A 19,809-nucleotide genomic window follows, 5' to 3' on the forward strand; every position below is an offset into this window, starting at 1 on the left:
ATGCCTCCACTCTGGATTGTGTTATTTCTTCAAATTTGTAAGTTTTACACGTGAGTTGATATCATTTAATACTGTATTTCATCAGTCACACTGAATCTGCCTTGAATTGTTTTTTTAGTTCCAGCCCACGCTGAGGATTTTAACCGATCGCCGTTTGTCTCGGTGAAGTCTGGAGAACGTGTGACTCTGAACTGCATGTTTCAAGATACGCACAATAAAGAACTTGTGGTTTGGTACAAACAAACCTTTGGAGAGATCCCTCAGGAAGTGGGGAAAATCATAGCAAATAGAGACACACAAATTTCCCCAAAGTTCGACTCCTTAAGGTTTAAAATAGAGAAAATCATCAATGGGACTTCTTTATCAATAGTACAAATGAAGAAAAGTGATGAAGGACTGTATTTCTGTGGAATAAACACATGGGGCAAATTTTATTTTTCCAGTGGAACTTTTATAGCTGTAACAGGTAATCACACACACACACACACACACACACACACACACACACACACACATAGGTTTATGTACTGAATACACATAATCCAGAAAACACCTTCAATAATGAATAATAATTATTTGCCTTAACTGGTTAATAAAAGCAGTATTTGGTATTAATGTTTGTAAATCTACTGGATATTACTCACTTTGCTTGGAAACCTTTTACCACATACACTTTATTCCTTTTACTCCATCCTACAAGACATACATCAAGAATATCAACAAAAATGTATAAAATATAAAATATGCATTTTATATTACTCTCCTATGCATCAACTGACATTTTATTATTATTTACCAATTATTCACTATTTTTTGAATTTGCATTAAATTGAATTTTATTGATAATATTTTTAAGTCTGAGCTACAATTTTATCTTACTGTTAGTTTTGTTTTGTTATTCTTACAATTTTAATCTTACTGTTTTATCTTAACCTATTTATTTTAACTATTAAACTATTAATTGTACTATTATTAATTATTATCCATTATATATATATATATATATATATATATATATATATATATATATATATATATATATATATATATATATATATATATATATATAAATACCAGTGAAAACATGCAAAAAGCTTGTCAGCAATTATAGCAAGCATTTGATTGCTGTAATAGCCAATAAAGGCTTTTCTGTTGACTATTAAGAAGGGTATGAATAATTTTAGACATGCCACTTTTTGTTCAAATGTAAATAAAAGATAATAAAAAAGAATAATAATTTTTTCCACAATGATGCCTCTTGTACACCGTCTTATTATCTTCTGTGAGACGCCTGTGTCATTTCTAATCAAGAAAAAACTTGCTGGTTGAATAAAAGTAACTTTAAGTCAGAATTTGCCGGGGCTATGCATAATTTCAGGCTTGACTGTATATATATATATATATATATATATATATATATATATATGGTGTTTTTTGCTTCACTTTAAAAAAAACTGTAAGAATGCAGTTAATGTGGTACATTATATATGTAGAAAATATGTGTATATTTACACACTCACCAGGGAAGAACAATGAAGATGTAAAAGTGAGTGTGTGGCAGAGCGGCGTGTTGGACTCGGTTCCTGCAGGAGCCTCAGTGACTCTGCAGTGCTCGGTTCTCTCTGAGAGCAGAGCAGCAGAACTCCAAGTGCTCTGGTTCAGAGCTGCTCCACCACAATCCCATCCTCGAATCATTTACACTCATCACAACAGCAGCCGTCAGTGTGAGAGCGGCTCTTCTACACACACCTGTGTGTACAACTTCTCCAAGAACATCCTCAGCCTCAACGATACTGGAACTTACTACTGCGCTGTGCTCCTGTGTGGGAAGATCATCTTCGGGAACGGGACACGAATACAGATGGGTAAGAACACGTTCATTGTATGTAACTGTAGTTCGTATCTGTTTGCTTGTAAATATTTAAAATATCTCCACGGTTCTACATAGAGCATATATTCATCATTGTGATGTTAATTAATCTACAGAGGGATCTGATGCTGTAGTGATCTGCCTTGCTGTAGCGTTAACAGTGTGTGTGGTGGTGATTTTTGCTCAACTCAACATTTTAATGTGTAAAAAACAAAAGATGGAAAAACACAGAGGTAAATCTTCATTTAATATTATATAATAAATTAAATATAAATATTATATAATATAAATTGTTTAGTCAGCCTAGATCCAGTCTAATAAGTCTCTTCCCTTTACAGTGAGACTTCTACAAGGTTCACTGAAGGAGGAAACACACAATGAGGTAACGAACGAGACACAGAGCATAACACGGCATTAAGAGTTATCTAAAAACAAATACACATTAATAGTGTTATTTCCAAACTCTTTCTATTCGCTCCTGCAGGGCCGTGATGCTGAGGAGCTGAATTACGCTGCCCTGAATTTCACCAAGAGGAAAATTAAAAGTGGAAGAATAAAAAAAGGACAAAATCAAGACACGGTTTATTCTGAAGTGATAAAACTGCCTCGTAATTAGATTTTCTATAATTGTAATTTTTCTAAATAAAAGATGTCAGTCTGCTCGTTGTCACTGTTTAAGCATTTTAATGCCATATCGGTGTTAATGCATTGTAATCATTAATGTTAATCATAACAGTGTGTAGTAATTAATATTAGTAATTATATTTAATTCATTGTTTTTTTTAATATTTAACATTCAGATAATTCTGACCAAGTTTCTTGCTCTCTGTAAGCATGATATAATAGAAATTACAAAAATGTTTTGTCTCTATGTACCTTGTAGACATTGGAGTGCAACTATACATGACATGTGACTGTATAAAGCATAAACACACATTAAAGCGTATTTATACTACAAAACAGATTAAACCTCAAGAACACTCACTCATTTTCTACCGCTTATCCGAACTGCCTCGGGTCATGGGGAGCCTGTGCCTATCTCAGGCGTCATCGGGCATCAAGGCAGGATACACCCTGGATGGAGTGCCAACCCTTCGCAGGGCACACACACACACTCTCATTCACTCACACACTACGGACAATTTTCCAGAGATGCCAATCAACCTACCATGCATGTTTTTGGACCGGGGGAGGAAACCGGAGTACCCGGAGGAAACCCCCGAGGCACGGGGAGAACATGCAAACTCCACACACACAAGGCGGAGGCGGGAATCGAACCCCCAACCCTGGAGGTGTGAGGCAAACGTGCTAACCACTAAGCCACCGTGAGTGAGTGAGTGAGTAAGCGAGCGAGCGAGCTCATTTTTAATCTGCATGTAATACTCTGGGATTAACAGTAAAAGTGTCTCAGCACACTGGAATGCTCAGAATGGGTTATATTGCTTCAGGAGATCAGCAAGACACACTCAAGCCAAACCATTTAAATATCATGAGCAGGACTTTGTATTTAATGCAGAATGTGGTAGTCTGCATCATTGTAGCTTGAATACGGCTGTGGTAAAGATCTAAGGCTTTCATTTCCTAGTTGTAGGTTGAAGGCTGTGGCTTTTTATATTCACATTTGCGGCATTTGGCACATGACCTTACCCAGAGCGAAGTACAAAACTGCTTTTAAGTCTGTATCAAAGAATACATTTACACTGATTCACTAGGTTACAGACTCAGGATACCATCAACCTAAATCTCTGTTCAGGGTTTTTTTTAACACATAAATGAAACAGGGAAAATAAGTGCTACTTTAAGTGTTTCAGGAAGAGGTAGGTCTTCACCTATTGTTTAAAGACAGCCAGTGACTCAGATGTTTAGACATCTAGAGGAAGTTCATTTCACCACCTTGGTAACAGAGAAGAGCCTTTCTGTATACCTACATTTTATCCTGAGAGATGGTGGGACCAGTAGAGCAGTGCTGGTAGTTCTGAGAGAGCGAGGTGCAGTTTGAGGAGTGATAAGAGCTTTGAGGTAAGAGGGAACTGGTCAATTTTTGGATTTGTAGGCAACCATCATTGTTTTAAATCTGAGGCTTGCAGCTACTGGAAGCCAGTGAAATGAGTACAGCAGTGTAAGAACTTAGGCAGGTTGAAAACAAGCTGTGCAGCTGCATTTTAGATCATTGCAGAGGATGTTCATTGGTAGACCTGCCGGAAAGAGCTGCAGTAGTCCAGTCTTGAAATGACAAGAGACTGAACAAGTACCTGAGCAGCCTGTGTGGATAAAAATAAAAATCCTTCTAATATTGTAGAGAAGGAACCGACATGACGGCGTCACGTTAGGTAAAGGAACAGATGATTGTCCATGGTTATCCCAAGGTTGCGAGCCGTGACCGAAGGGGAGATCAGATTCTTGTGTAGGGAAATTGCAAGATCCTAACTTTTTAAACTACAGAAAAGAAAGAAGTGAAACAATAACATGACATAAGCCAATCCAGAGCGTATTAAAGCATGTACTAGACTCTCAGTCTACCATCATGTAGGGTTGGGATACGTCTTGTTTGGCCAAGTTCCTCAAACGATAAGTAGTTTTATACATGCTAGAAAGGAACCATTATTATTAATGATCATCAAGATCTAGGCCAATACTACTTTTGGGACATATAAATAGACCCCTTAGGGCATCGTCATGGACAGAGGCCCTATGTGACATTTTCCCCCCTTCCTCCATATATTGTATTACAAAAACATTGTGTTTTAACTCTCACATATTTTAGAATGTAAGAACAATTATGAAATATGACATAACTGAACTGGTGTTGGTTAATGCATTAGTTTTGCTAATCACTGGAATAAACTAAGACTTATTAGCTAACGTATGCTACAATGACAAAAACATCCAAGGAATCAAGATTCTCAAATTAATCTTGTTAACAAATCTAACATTAGTCATATTGTTTCTCTAGGTAGAGAGTTAATGCTAGCTAACTAGCAGCAGCAACTAATATTAGCTTGCTATATTGTTTAAAATCATTTCAATAACGTTACCTTGCTAGCATATAATCTATGATGTTTGCACGTATGTTATATTATAGTAATTATCGTGCTGATTAATCAGTGTAGACACGCAAGTGAGTGTTGTATGTAAGGTAATAATAATAATTAAGGAACAATGGCTGACCTAAAAAACACAACTTTATTGTTTTATGTGTCCAAATAATCTGTTGGATGAGTTTAAGTAGTTTAAGTTCAGTGCAATGATAGCTGTAATGAATAAACATTTCTAAATCAAATGTAAAAAGTAAACAAAAAAAAATTATTCGATTCAATTTTAGCTGCATTTTAATTCAGTCTAAGCTTTTATTTTATAATGTGAGTAAGTTGTTATTTATGAGTAATATAAATAACTGTTTAATGTTTGCTTTTACTGGGTTTCTAGTTAAAGGTTAAAGGTAAAATTAATTCTCTGAACCACTTCTACCTTTCATGCTGACGTCTGGTGGTCAAACTGTGTACCAAACCTCTGAACATGAAGGTGGGATGGACATTTTAGCTGAACTTATGATCTGTAGCAGCCAATGAGATGAAGATCTTCAACAGAGTACATATGTTCTCTTGTCAAACAGCTCACTTCAAGCATCATGTTGTCTGACAGGATATCTCCAGTCTCAAGTCTTCTATTTTCTCTTTTTATGACACGTAAGTCCCACAAGCTTAGTTATACAACTTCTAGTTGTCTGGACATCAATCCATGTCTTCTTTCATCTAATTTTATGATTTCTTTTCTAGTTTCAGCTAAAACTGTGGATTTTGATAAACCATCATTAGTCTTGGTGAAGACCGGAGAACATGTTACTCTTAACTGCACTTTTCTGGACACCAGTAGATCAGATCATATTGTTTGGTACAAACAAAGATTTGGAGAAATGCCTCATGAAGTCGAAGAAAGCTTTTTGCATACGGACGTTAAAATGTCTCCTCGGGTCAACAGCTCAGGGGTGAAATTTGAGAAGATTAATAATGGGATTTCTTTGACAATAGGACACGCAAAAAAAGAGGATGAAGGACTTTACTTCTGTGGACTAGCTAACTGGGAGAAAGTTCGAATTTTCAATGGGACACTCTTGACGGTAACAGGTAATAATTCAAATCTGTAAATATATTGATTTATTATTACTGTGAATGAAAATTGCCATGGAATGAAAAATGCTATGCCTAAAGTTAACTGTTCAGTCTAATTCTGATTGGTCAGAAAGTGCTGATTAAAAAAATAAAAAAATCTTACGATAATGTGCTAAGTTTTAAGAACAAAAGATTCTGCTTTAACAACCTACAGTACGCGTGGACGTGCAATGTGACCTGATTAGAAACGAGTATAAACGACTTCTTCACTAGTTTTCTGTTCTCCAGTGTCAGAACTTTAACATTTCAATTCAAATAACATTTTGTCACAATATAACAACACACAGTATAACATAATGTGATAAACTACAAATAAGACTGATATAGATATAGACATTTCATATAAAAATGGGGAAAGGATGAAATAAATGTATATGAACGCAGATCTGAGGTAGAACGTAATGATCTATTATGAATGTGTGAAATAAATACAAAGCTGTAACTTTAGATTTTCCAGCACAGAAAAGTTTTCAGGATGGAGGACATTAAGTTTTGCAGTTTTCTGATAACACGGCATTCAAAAAAAGTTTTTATCTCGTCTAATTGATGTGAAGAGAGCTGCTCTGAATATAACTGATTTGTTTAATAATAAAATAAAGATATAAATAAAAAAAATACATAATTTAATTATTGCCATAATTGCTGTGAAATAAGAGGAATAAACATTTAAAGACATGCCGTTATAGACAAATAAGCATAACAGTATCACGGCATCACTATCACGCCGTCCATCATTGATTATTTTCCTATAAACACACATAAACGCATTGAGGGTTTGCTTCCAAACACTGTCTATATCGCACTGACCAGGTACTGAAGATGTAAAAGTGAGTGTGTGGCAGCGCAGCGTGTTGGACTCGGTTCCTGCAGGAGCCTCAGTGACTCTGCAGTGCTCGGTTCTCTCTGAGAGCAGAGCAGCAGAACTCCAAGTGCTCTGGTTCAGAGCTGCTCCACCACAATCCCATCCTCAAATCATTTACACTCATCACAACAGCAGCCATCAGTGTGAGAGCGACTCTTCTACACACACCTGTGTGTACAACTTCTCCAAGAACATCCTCAGCCTCAATGATACTGGAACTTACTACTGCGCTGTGCTCCTGTGTGGGAAGATCATCTTCGGGAACGGGACACCGGTACAGATGGGTAAGAACACGTTCATCACACATCTCTCATTATCCTAATTCATTTTTATTTTATTCTGAATAATATTTTGTTCCATGACAGAATCTGTGGATTCTGTAGTGATCTGCCTCTCAATAGCTTTAGCAGTGTGTGTGGTCGTGATCTTCATTCAAGCCGCTTTCACCTGTAAAAAGAGAAGCTGTAAGTCTGCTGATTAATTCTGTAATATACATCATATTAAACCCTAATATGTTATTACATGTTATTACACGGTAATAACACGTTATTTTTATATATTGTTTCAATGAATGAAACACAAGAAAATCAGAATGTGAACTAATACACTTCGGATTATTCACGTAAACTTCATGCTTTGTTTTTTTTTCCTCTACAGTGAGACTTCAACAAGGTTCCATCATAGAAAACATCCCTAATCAAGTAACGTATCTGAACTTTTTTCCCTGTTTTTCTCTTGTCCATGTTCACTACTGAACGTCTTCCTCATGTCTCACTCCGCAGTGGTGTTAATATGAAGCTCATATGAAAGTAGACACATAGGACTTTAAGAATTTGTTGTGTTTTATCACTATTTCTGTTTTTATCTGCAACACTAGAGGTGATATATTCATAGAAAAGTATTTTTCTCCACACAGATGTTTGTATGTTCAGAGTAAATAGAGAGTTGATATCAAACACGTTTCTGCTCTCTGAGAAGCTCCGAGTGTTTGTTCATCTAAAAAGCAGCTCAGATTTCTCTTCAACACTAAAATTCAGTGTAAGATTCTCAACAGAGGGAAAAACACACGCCTAAAACACGCTGAAAGAACAACAGAGTCCTGACTCACTTTAGATCAGACTCACACACACGACATCAGATGTTTCTTTATACCGAATAAAAACATCCCGTAAAAGTCGATCGTCTGAACTCCAGTGTGCTGGAAAAAGGACTAGATACACGCAGTATGTATGTAGTCTACTGTTATTATTTTAAAATCTCTGCTTTTACATTCCCACAGATCGACGACGCTATGGATCTGAATTACGCTGCCTTACATTTCAATCAAAGAAAAATGAAAAGAAAGAGAAGAAAGAAAGATTCGCCCGAAGACTGCGTGTATTCTGAAGTGCTAAAATTGTCAGCTACGTAGATCACATCGTTAATATTTCAGATCATGTTTTCTCTTTTGGATTTTTGTCAGTAATGGATTGTAGAGAATGGTGAACATTTTTAAATATTTAATATTGTTAAAAATTGTTTTGTTACTTTATGGGAAGCGGTTCATTGTTATTAAAAATAGAAATTATACAAATTACAGAAAAATGCTGATCGATACATCAGAAATGATATTCAATTTCATTCATTCATTCATTCATCTTCTACCGCTTATCCGAACTACCTCGGGTCACGGGGAGCCTGTGCCTATCTCAGATGTCATCGGGCATCAAGGCAGGATACACCCTGGACGGAGTGCCAACCCATCACAGGGCGCGCGCACACACTCATTCACTCACGCAATCACACACTACGGACAATTTTCCAGAGATGCCAATCAACCTACCATGCATGTCTTTGGACCGGGGGAGGAAACCGGAGTACCCGGAGGAAACCCCCGAGGCACGGGGAGAACATGCAAACTCCACACACACAAGGCGGAGGTGGGAATCGAACCCCAAACCCTGGAGGTGTTAAGCAAACGTGCTAACCACTAAGCCACCGTGCCCCCCTTGATATTCAATTTGATTTTTTTTTTTCGTTCTTTGTCTCAGAAATTATCATTTGCTCTTTCATGCTCTTTCATGAATGCTAGTGTCTCATGTTATGTTCTTTTCTTTGTAGCTAGAAATAGAAGCAGCCTGTGGTTTGAGGCTGAGGGCAGATTGAGATCTTAAAGAAGAACGAGACGAGGTTGAGATGAAAAGCCTATAGACACGACTCGTTCAGGCTCATACAGGACACTAGCGAACTAGCCTGACGTGTTGAGTCGTATCAGTCAACATGCAGCTGATACACACAGCTGAGAAAGTGAGGGTTAAATTCGTATTTGAGTCTTAACGTTGTTGATCTTAATTTACAATTCTATGATCGAAGTAAATCATTTTATCAAGACCAAAATCTTTTAAACAACCATTTTAAACATTTAATCCAGCAGACTAACAATATAATGTAATCACTACTAGTACTGGTTAACTAACCAGGGTCACGCAAGCATCTAACAAGAAAATGGAGGATACATTCTGTGATATAATTGAACTAACTGCTTTATCTGTCTGGTATTTTTTTAAAAAAATTATTTTGCTAACGATGTTTGGTAAATTCATCATTTTAAGCCTTTACGTTCATCCTCAATGAAGTTCCTTGCTTCCTTTTAAACAAAAATACAGGCTATGAACAAGACGGTCACTAATCAGTCACTAATCATCTCAGCAAAAGCTCGACAGGAAGATGCCGAAACACAGGAACAGGGTCGACATGACAACGATCATCTCACAGCTTTAAATAACAGGGTTTACAAAGTATTCAGTATTTTCCAAATTCATGAACGTTATCTAAAATACAGTACCAGGTTCCAATCTCGCCGCTCTCGGTACTAGGCCTGAGTACCGCTCTACAATTCCCAGTCTGTCTTATTACCCAGATTATCCTGAATATCACTATTTCTGATTGGAATTTAGAGTTTAATGATATAAAATAACTCTAGTGACACAGTTTCAGTGGTTTGGATGTCGGATATAAAACTGAATTATTGCTGTGTGTGAACATGAATTCTGCATCTCTCAGGTAAACATCTGTTTGAGTCAGATTGTTTCTGGTTTCTCTTTGCACTACTGACTTCTGGTGGTTGTAGGAGGTCACACAGAACTTGGGTGGAAATTTCAGAAGAATTTGTGACGTAAACGCTAGTGAGGTTATATAAGGTATAGAGTTTCAAGTGTTTAATGCTTTTGGCATGCAGACATTTGAAGGTTTCACTGTTTTTCATGAGCATGGCTCCTGTCTGGATTTTAATTTTCTTTCTTTGCAAAATGTGTAAGTAAGCTTTCACACATTTAAACAGATTACATTTCTTTGTTACATAAATCTTAACATTCTCTTCATTATTATTTTTTTAAACGTTTTTTTTTCAAGTATTTATTTGAATATATGTATATATATATATATATATATATATATATATATATATATATATATATATATATATATATATATACGTATATATACGTATATATATATATATACGTATATATACGTATATATATATATATATATATATATACGTATATATACGTATATATACGTGTATATATATATACGTATATATATATATATATATATATATATATATATACGTATATATATATACACACATATATATAATTTTTTTTAAAGTAAATTTCTTCTAATATAACATTTTTAGGTTTTATTTATTCATTTTTTAAAAAATATTTTAATTAAATATTTATCTATTTCTGTAACATTTTGGCTCAAAATCTAGAACATGCTTTTGTAAATGTTTTCCTTCCAAATAATATATATATATATATATTTTAAAGACTCATCACAAGCTGTAGATTTTGATGAACCGGTCTCACTGATCTCTGCTGATCTTGGTCATGCTGTGACTCTTCATTGCACACTGGGAGTAAAGTCCAGTAAGGATCTTATACTGTGGTACAAGCAAAAACCGGGAGGGATCCCTCAGGGGATCGGGATGATCGGAGTGTCGATAGGGGATATAATTTTACCGCCGTTCGATAAGACAGTTTTTCAACTCACCAAAACTGGAAACATAACATCTTTGAATATTCTACATGTTACCAAAGACGATGAAGCGATGTATATCTGTGGATCTTCTCTAGTGAATGTTATTGAGTTTTCCAGTGGAATCTTTTTATCTGTTAGAGGTAAATCAATTCACTCAACAGTTTTTATTACTTTACATACATTAACATTGTATTATTTTCTGTTATTACTCTATTTAACAATGTTTACGGTGTTACTGTATTGAGTTTCATTTAATACGTTCTAAATCTTCACCAATATTAACCTGATTTGTTTTTACTATACAGATAAACCACATCTGGGCGTCTCGGTGTGGCAGAGCGGCATGTTGGACTCGGTTCCTGCAGGAGCCTCAGTGACTCTGCAGTGCTCCGTTCTCTCTGAGAGCAGAGCAGCAGAACTCCAAGTGCTCTGGTTCAGAGCTGCTCCACCACAATCCCATCCTCAAATCATTTACACTCATCACAACAGCAGCCGTCAGTGTGAGAGCGGCTCTTCTACACACACCTGTGTGTACAACTTCTCCAAGAACATCCTCAGCCTCAATGATACTGGAACTTACTACTGCGCTGTGCTCCTGTGTGGGAAGATCATCTTCGGGAACGGGACACGAATACAGATGGGTAAGAAGTAAGAGGATTTGTAAAAAGTTATAATAATACTGTAGAATTCACACATGCGGTGTTTTTAGTCGGGTTGATTTAGTGTGTTTTACCTCCTCGGAGTGATTCTATTTATTTGTTCTTATTCTTATTCTAATATTTTTAACCTATTTATTTAATTAGATTAGGTCTAAAATATAAAATAAACCAAACACATTTCTAGTTTTTAACAGCAATTTCAACCTTGGAAATTGTGTTCTATTGGCAGATTTTTTATTTTTTAATTTTTCACAGTTTTTAAAGTTGAAATAAGTAAAATAATCTCAATAATATATAATATAATAATAATAATCTAAAAATAAGTGAAAAATCTTATTTATTAATTAGTTTTAAACAATAGACTTTAACATCTACAACTAATTCACATTGGGATTTTAGTCAAAAACTTTACTTGAAATTACTGCTGAATTTAATTTTTATTTATTTATTTATTTTTATTAATTTACTTTAATTAAAACTGTGTATTAATAACAGAGATACAAACCGGACTGGATTTCAGTGTATGTATTTGTCTTCCACAATGTGCTTGATAGAAAAGCATCATTTGCATTTATTACATTGTAAATTTTTGAAATTGAAGATTAATATAAATTAAAGAATAAAAAAAATATACAAATTAAATTAATTTGTTTATCGTATGACCATGTACACACACGTGGGCATTTTTTATTGGTTATTTATTTATTTTTTATTAATGAATTCATTAATTATCTTATTTATTTATTTATTTATTTATTTATTTATTTATTTACACAGCGCAGTCGGTAAATTCTTTACTGATTGTTCTGGCAACAACTTCTGGAGTGTGTGGGATTCTGATCGCTGCTCAGACCGTTTTCATCTGCAGAAAGACGCGTTATAAAAGCCGCAGTGGTAAGAATTTATATGTTCATTAAGATTGTATAAAATGTTTAAATTTGGCAAATAAATTTTAAATAAATAAAAAATATATACATTACGGTTTGAATATTATATTGTTTGAAATGAACTATTAAAAAAAAATTCTCTGAAATCTCTCTAAAAAAATCTATTTTTAGCCTTTATTCAAAATCCTTTTGTATTAATGTTTCAAATAAAATTTACACACACACACTCACACACACACACACTCACACACATACACACACACGCACGCACACACTCGCACACACACACACGCGCGCGCACATTCACACACACACGCGCGCGCGCGCACACACACACATACACGCGCGCACACACACACGCGCACACACACGCACGCACACACACACACACACATACGCACGCACACACTCGCACGCACACACACGCGCGCACACACACACACGCGCGCGCACACACAAACACACACACGCACGCACGCACGCACACACACACACACACACACACACACACACACACACACACACACACACACAAACACACAGGTCAAATCACTACAGCTAATAATAAACTATATTCAGAATACCTAAATATTTTTCCCCCTCTTTTACATTTAGAGAGACTTCGTCAAGGTACCGAGATAGAAAGAGCAACTGATCTGGTACATCTTATATCTTATATCTTGTCTTTTAAGGAAAATAGTAAATGATGGGATGGTGTGCTGAAGCTGTTACCGTTACCCCAAGTTGATTATTTTTCTATAACATCCTCTTCTGAAATGTCTTCCAACTATAGCATGTGCCAATTGTTAACAAAATGGAACATGTTCACCTTCGTTCCCACAGGGCCATGACATGGACTACACAACTTTACATTTTAATAAGAAGACCAAACACAAGAGGAGGAAGCGTGAAGAACCTGAAAACATCCTGTACTCTGAAGTCAGAAATCTCAGTCACTGAATAACTCAGAAGTTCTCACATTTCTGCTAATTAATCGATTTTGAAATTTGCTTGAAGCAAAATGTGGATGAAATAAGCACTAAATCCATCCTGGGTGGCATCTGTACAGAAGGTTCAGAAGGACTACAAAAATGACACTAAAGCAACAGTCAGAATGTCGGGAACATTTATGAGAATCTCTCCTGTTCTTATAACTCGTTACTTGTGCCGTGATGTTGAGGTGAGAAGAATCAGAATGTAATATGACCTACAACGGGATCATCATCATCATGCAGCAAAACCTTCGTGTCTCGTACATTCAGTAAGATCTCAGAAAACCAGGAAGTTTCCAGATCCCAAAAATAAACATGAAGATACGGGAAAATCGCCACCATGCCATGTGTGAAGAGTTTTAAAAGTGATTTTATTTCATATTTTATTTTAATGTCGTTTGAATCGAATGAAAAAATTATCAACTTTTAATTATTTCTGCCAAATTTTTGTAAGTGTTATAAATCTTCAGTTGATTCAGTTTTGATGAGGGTGCCGTTCATTCTGGCTGATAATTAGGTCCAGGTTATTTCAGTAATCGAATCGTTTCCCTGTTCTCTCTTGTACACTTTGCTTCTGAAGTTTTAACAGCAACTGCTCTGTAATTAAATACAGAAAAGCTCCATTATTTTGTGCTCTGCTACATCACAGCTCCAAGGTTCTGGTTTAATCCTGATCTTGTCTTACTGTCTGTCTGGAGTTGCTCATCTTCGGCCTGCCTTGATCCCGCCTCCACCTTTATGACATCATCACTAGTCTCTTATTTAAAGAGGAAGAAGGGAAACAAGGTGGGAGGTGGTAGAAGTGGTTTGTTTGTAGTAGTGTGAAGGTCCGACTATGAGCTTGGTTTCCACTTTAAACTTGCTCGCTGTGTGTTTAGTCTTTGTATATATTGATCACTGTACATACTGTTCACTGGCACAGTGTGTGTGACTGCCCTTTTCTTTGGGAAGGGGTTCTTTTTTCCCCTGTTCAGTGTACGGAGTTATGTAAGCCACGATGTATTTTGAGATGAACAAATGGTGCTCGCAAACAAAGGAATCTTCTTGTGACAATTAAGATCTTTAAAGAGGACTTTAGGCTTCTAAAAATGTGGATCTCTAAAAGCTGGACATAAAAAAAATCAAAACAATCTTAGTCGTTAATTTTCAATGTTGTCATATCTTGTATTGAATTCTCAAATATCCCTTCATACATTTTATCCCCCTCTTTTCACTCACTCACTTTCTACCGCTTATCCGAACTACCTCGGGTCACGGGGAGCCTGTGCCCATCTCAGGCGCCATCGGGCATCAAGGCAGGATACACCCTGAACGGAGTGCCAACCCATCGCAGGGCACACACACACATTCACTCACACACTACGGACAATTTTCCAGAGATGCCAATCAACCTACAATGCATGTCTTTGGACCGGGGGAGGAAACCCCCGAGGCCCAGGGAGAACATGCAAACTCCACACACACAAGGTGGAGGCGGGAATCGAACCCCGACCCTGGAGGTGTGAGGCGAACATGCTAACCACTAAGCCACCGTGCCCCCCCCTTACCATACATTTACAGCATTTTGTAGACACCCTTATTCAAGGCAACCTACATTTTATCCCTTTTTTAAATACAACTGTGCTCACCTCTACAAAGGTGTGACAAAGTGCAGTGCCATAAACTTAGTATAAATATCCTACCTGGCAGGGGACGCTTGGATTATTCTGGGAAACTGAGATTGAGCACCTCTGGTGCCCTCTGCTGGCTGCTAACATTATAGCATGTCCTCTCAAATTGTTAAGATGACCTTACCTTACATGCTGTTGTCATGCTTGACTGATTATTTCTTTAATATCTGATTAACTTTAATGTTAATCATTAAATTTCTTTAATGTCTGATTAACGACCCTGGGATACGTATCATTGGATTTCATCACTGATCTTCCAGAGTTATTAGTAAACCCCATCATTATGGTGGTGGTAGATCATAATAATGATGTTGTGTTCCACCACATATTGTGTCAGTTTGGTCTTCCAGAAGACATGCTCTTGGATCCTGGTACCTACATCAGTTCATAACTTTGAAGGTCTTTATGCAGCAGTGTAAGTCTCAAACCCAATGGGCAGGTGGAGAGACCATACATAGAACATAGAATACAAGTGGCATCTCTTTAGATATGTAGGAGCTCAGACATGGGATAAGTGTAAGTTTTTCTACAGTTCATCAGACCTCATGTCCTTTTTAATGGTATCCGGAGTTCTAGCTACGTGTGTTCCCATGAACCCTGGCCTGTGACGAGGTTCCAGTTCCAGCAGTGGATGAATGGTTGTAACGGTGTAGGGACGTGTGAGGAAGATCAACACAAAGGCTCCAAAAGCTATATATAGAGTTTAGAAATGAGAAAACAAACAAGCAAGAACAAGTGACTCCTATAATGACCCCTGTGACCTTCGGGAGAAAAAAGAACATAAATAAAGAGATGGGTTCCTGAAGGTAATACCATTAATACATCTCCCAAACACCAACTCTTATTGTTATTAAAGTATCTCATGCTTCCTATTGGTGTACTTTACTGTCAGGTCCTACAATAATCAACAGCCATGTCAAATACTGATACACATATACATTACACACCAAATGTTTATTACTATTTACAGAAGATTTAAATCAAACCACATTTTCCATTCTGGCCTTTATGATATATCTCTCTGTGTCACACCACAAGACAAATACAGGAAATTATGGGGGTAGTATAAGTGGGTGTAGGAGAAAATTGTGTGTTTGTTTAATACATCTTTTATTTTTAGAGCCAAGTTCATTCTGGGGTGGGGTCAGTCGGTACAGACCGCCTTTAGTGTAAATATCAGTTCAATCTGCGCTTGAAGGGCATTTCTATTCTGATGAGAAATGAGATACGGACACTGTAGCATTTCTATATAATACAAAAAATGCTTTCTGGTTTCTGGATTTTTGTACTGATCTTCAGCACCATGTGTAAGTAACATCTACAATTTTCATCATATTTCATTTATTTGCATTTTGTTAGATTTTTTTAAAAATGTATTTTTATTTAATATGTTATTTTTTTAATATATTATTTATTTAATATACTATTTATTTATTTACTTTAATCTATAGAGTTTACATTTTTAGCAGCTCTAATATTATTTTTTAAAGGCACTAGTCTTTTTTTTTTTTTTTAGGTTATATCGGGTTACATTTACAACCAAACGTTATGAAACGTATTATAAATATATTCGGTTCATTATTAAATTCTTTGATTGATCACTTAAATTAATTTTGATGAGTTTGATCCAAACTCAGTAACCTGAAAGCAAATCGGTCTACAATAATATCAAGTTGGAGTGAATACTTATAAAATAAAGGAATTAAAAGAATTCTAGCTTCAAAAATTAGGCAAATTATTATTGTACAAATGTAAATAATCAGCTTAAATTTGAGTATTTTTGATTAGGTTCATAAAAAGTATTTGCTGTGCAATTTTTTTAAAAGTAAAAGTGATATAACTTTTAGTGATATTGTTTTTGATTAATAATATTTGAATTGTTTTCTTTACCTAATTTTTGCATTTGTTTTTCTAGATACAGTCCAATCTGGTAGACATTTAGTTACTGCACAATCATCCGAAGGACCAAAGGTTTATCAGCATGATGCAAAGCTCAGTGTGAATATCGGAGCCTCGACTACTCTACAGTGTTGTGTTTTTGGAAAAGGAATAGAAAACGGAGAAGTTATCTGGTTTAAGCAACAAAATGAAAAACAGCCTCAGGTTATAATCAGATTCTTTAACACAGCTAGAGAAATGTTTTACAAAGAATTCCAAAATTCTCGTTTTCAAATTAAAAGGTTTGGACACTGCTTCAATTTGACCATTTTAAACACCACCCTGTGTGATGAAGCCACATATTACTGTGCACTCGTGTCTACTGATGGAACTCGTTTACAAATGAAAGGTAGGATTTCTACTGAAACGAATGATGTGACTGATTAAATGTTGTAACGATTTATTCTTCATCAACATTCTCAACATTCTTCAACGATATTCGGGTTTCATTTTTACTGACGTGTCGTGATAAACGTTTGTAGGTGAGCGTTTTAACGCTGAAACATCTAAAGCAGCTCTGTGTGATAATTCAGTGGTGTGTGAACCAACACCGCATGGAAACAACACTAACACCGACACACAACACGACACAGGTAAGATGTATAATTAATTTTTCATTTATTTATCTTAAATTCTTAATGAATAATGTTAGTTTCTATTTAACAGCGATCGGTTTGGGATCGACTTTGGGTTTGTGCGCAGTTCTAATTTTCTGTCTCGCTTGTTTCATACTGAGGAGAAGAAAACATGATAAAAGTAAGTGTTTTTGTCGCCAGATAATAATTACATCAATTCAGATGAATTAAAATGTTGAAATGAACTAAATAAACTAAAAAAATGTTTCTTAATTAATAGTAAACCCTTCTGTAGGAGATCCTTCAGGAAGGATGCAGGTATGTTTGCAAGAAAATATAATATTTATTTATTTATAATCGTATCCTGTTTAATTGTTTCACTGATTAATTTTCTCTAGATATTGCAATGTTTATTTTAGTCATACAGGACTCTTCCTACACATAAATGTTCTTGTCTTGTCTTTATCATTAATAATTTTAATAATTCAATAATTACACATGTAATTATAATTACAATAATAATTACACATTACACATGTCTACAGTCTTTATGCTCAGCTTCACGCGAAATTTATTTGATTTTATTGACATTTTCTAGGAATCTGACACTGAAACTCTGACGTATGCAGCTGTACATTTTACCAAAAGGAAAGACAAAACTAAAAAAAGGAAAGCTGAATTACCTGAAGTTTGCATGTACTCTAGTGTCTAAGTGTGCAGTGTTAATTAACAGTTAACATTGAACTTGAATGTGACTCGGAAAAAAACCCCAACTTGGACGTCTAAGCTTCTTTTACAGCTAAGATTCTTTCGTAAGTTTAAGTTTTCATATGACTTTTTTTGGTAGATGAATGGAAAGAAGTCCAGCTGACTGGAGCTCTGCTGCAGTGTCTAATAGACTGTTGGTAGAAAAGTTCATGTTAAACTGATGTATTTTTGACTGGATTGTTAAAATATTCGGTCGTGTCCGGTGTCCTGTTTTATAACACGAAAGATATTCAGGATAATTTGGATCTAAAATGTTTTTACGCTTGTGGTTTTTCTACATTATTTAACTACCAGCAAACAAATAAAAATAAAAAAGTAATAATTGTTAACCGAATTTGAAAATGTTTGTTTTTAGATAAAAAATGACACTCAGATTGAAATACAACTTGAAAAAGATCAGGTGTAACAAGTGTTTAATTAAATAATTCATGAATCAAAACGGCCTTTTTGCAGTTTTTCTATTTTGTCAGTAAACATTTTTCAGTTCACTTTCACCTATTATTCCTTATTATTATTCCTTACACACACACACACGCACACACACGCACACACACACACACACACACACACACACACACTCACACACACACACACACACACGCACACACACACTCACGCACACACGCACACGTTTGCACACACACACATACACACACGCACACACACGCACACACACACACACACGCACACACACGCGCACACACACACTCAAACACACACACATCCACACATACACTCACGCACACACACACACGCACACATACAGTGGTGAGAAAAAGTGAGAAAAAGAAAAACTGCCTCTTAATTCCTGATTTTTTTTTTTTGCATGTTTGTCACACTTTAATGTTTCAGATCATTAAACAAATTTAAATATTAGTCAAAGATAACAAAAATAAACACGACATGCAGTTTTTAAATGAAGGTTTTTATCATTAAGGGAAAACAAAATCCAAACCCTCATGGCCCTGTGTGAAAAAGTGTTTGCCCCCCTGTTTAAACATAACTTAACTGTGGTTTATCACACCTGAGTTTAATTTCTCTAGTCTGATAAATGTCACACCTGTTCACAATCCAGACATCACTTAAATAAGACCTGACTGACAAAGTGAAGTAGACCAACAGATCCTCAAAAGATACACATCATGCCGAGATCCAAAGACATTCAGGAACATATGAGAAATAGAGTAACTGAGATCTATCAGTCTGGAAAATATTATAACGCCATTTCTAAAGCTTTTGGGATTCCAGCGAAGCACAGTGAGAGAGATTATCCACAAATGGTGAAAACATGGAACAGGAGCCGCAAGCCGACCAAAATTACCCCAAGAGCGCAGCGACGCCTCATCCAAAATGTCACAAAAGACCACACAATAACATCAATGAACTGCAGGCC

At 35.8% G+C, this 19,809-nt stretch overlaps 4 protein-coding genes across 6 annotated transcripts; all 4 read left to right on the top strand.

Moving 5' to 3' along the window:
• On the top strand, positions 1-2,528 carry LOC132855611 (uncharacterized). The gene is made up of 6 exons (XM_060884700.1): positions 1-37; positions 119-466; positions 1,524-1,865; positions 1,987-2,103; positions 2,209-2,252; positions 2,355-2,528. The coding sequence occupies exons 1-6, from the start codon at positions 1-3 to the stop codon at positions 2,484-2,486; spliced, it is 1,020 nt and encodes a 339-aa protein (XP_060740683.1). The 3' UTR covers positions 2,487-2,528.
• A 2,926-nt stretch (positions 2,529-5,454) lies between these two features.
• On the top strand, positions 5,455-8,350 carry LOC132855931 (uncharacterized). The gene is made up of 6 exons (XM_060885220.1): positions 5,455-5,556; positions 5,647-5,994; positions 6,850-7,185; positions 7,267-7,365; positions 7,559-7,602; positions 8,181-8,350. The coding sequence occupies exons 1-6, from the start codon at positions 5,499-5,501 to the stop codon at positions 8,310-8,312; spliced, it is 1,017 nt and encodes a 338-aa protein (XP_060741203.1). The 5' UTR covers positions 5,455-5,498; the 3' UTR covers positions 8,313-8,350.
• Positions 8,351-10,122: 1,772 nt separating this feature from the next.
• LOC132855932 (uncharacterized) lies at positions 10,123-14,682 on the top strand. Its single transcript, XM_060885221.1, has 6 exons — positions 10,123-10,192; positions 10,717-11,067; positions 11,233-11,568; positions 12,364-12,480; positions 13,089-13,132; positions 13,317-14,682. The coding sequence occupies exons 1-6, from the start codon at positions 10,144-10,146 to the stop codon at positions 13,431-13,433; spliced, it is 1,014 nt and encodes a 337-aa protein (XP_060741204.1). The 5' UTR covers positions 10,123-10,143; the 3' UTR covers positions 13,434-14,682.
• Positions 14,683-16,320: 1,638 nt separating this feature from the next.
• Positions 16,321-18,742, top strand: LOC132855935 (uncharacterized). Of its 3 annotated transcripts, none has more exons than XM_060885225.1 (6): positions 16,321-16,442; positions 17,051-17,422; positions 17,556-17,666; positions 17,740-17,829; positions 17,929-17,966; positions 18,247-18,742. In XM_060885225.1, exons 1-6 carry the CDS (start codon positions 16,397-16,399, stop codon positions 18,358-18,360), a joined length of 771 nt encoding a protein of 256 aa, XP_060741208.1. In that variant the 5' UTR covers positions 16,321-16,396; the 3' UTR covers positions 18,361-18,742. The 3 variants fall into 3 exon arrangements, with proteins under 3 accessions (XP_060741208.1, XP_060741209.1, XP_060741210.1); XM_060885226.1 differs by having other exon boundaries at positions 17,944-17,966; XM_060885227.1 differs by having other exon boundaries at positions 17,776-17,829.
• Positions 18,743-19,809: the final 1,067 nt, after the last annotated feature.

The sequence above is a fragment of the Tachysurus vachellii genome, chromosome 13 (assembly GCF_030014155.1).
Source record: "Tachysurus vachellii isolate PV-2020 chromosome 13, HZAU_Pvac_v1, whole genome shotgun sequence".
NCBI lineage: Eukaryota > Metazoa > Chordata > Actinopteri > Siluriformes > Bagridae > Tachysurus > Tachysurus vachellii.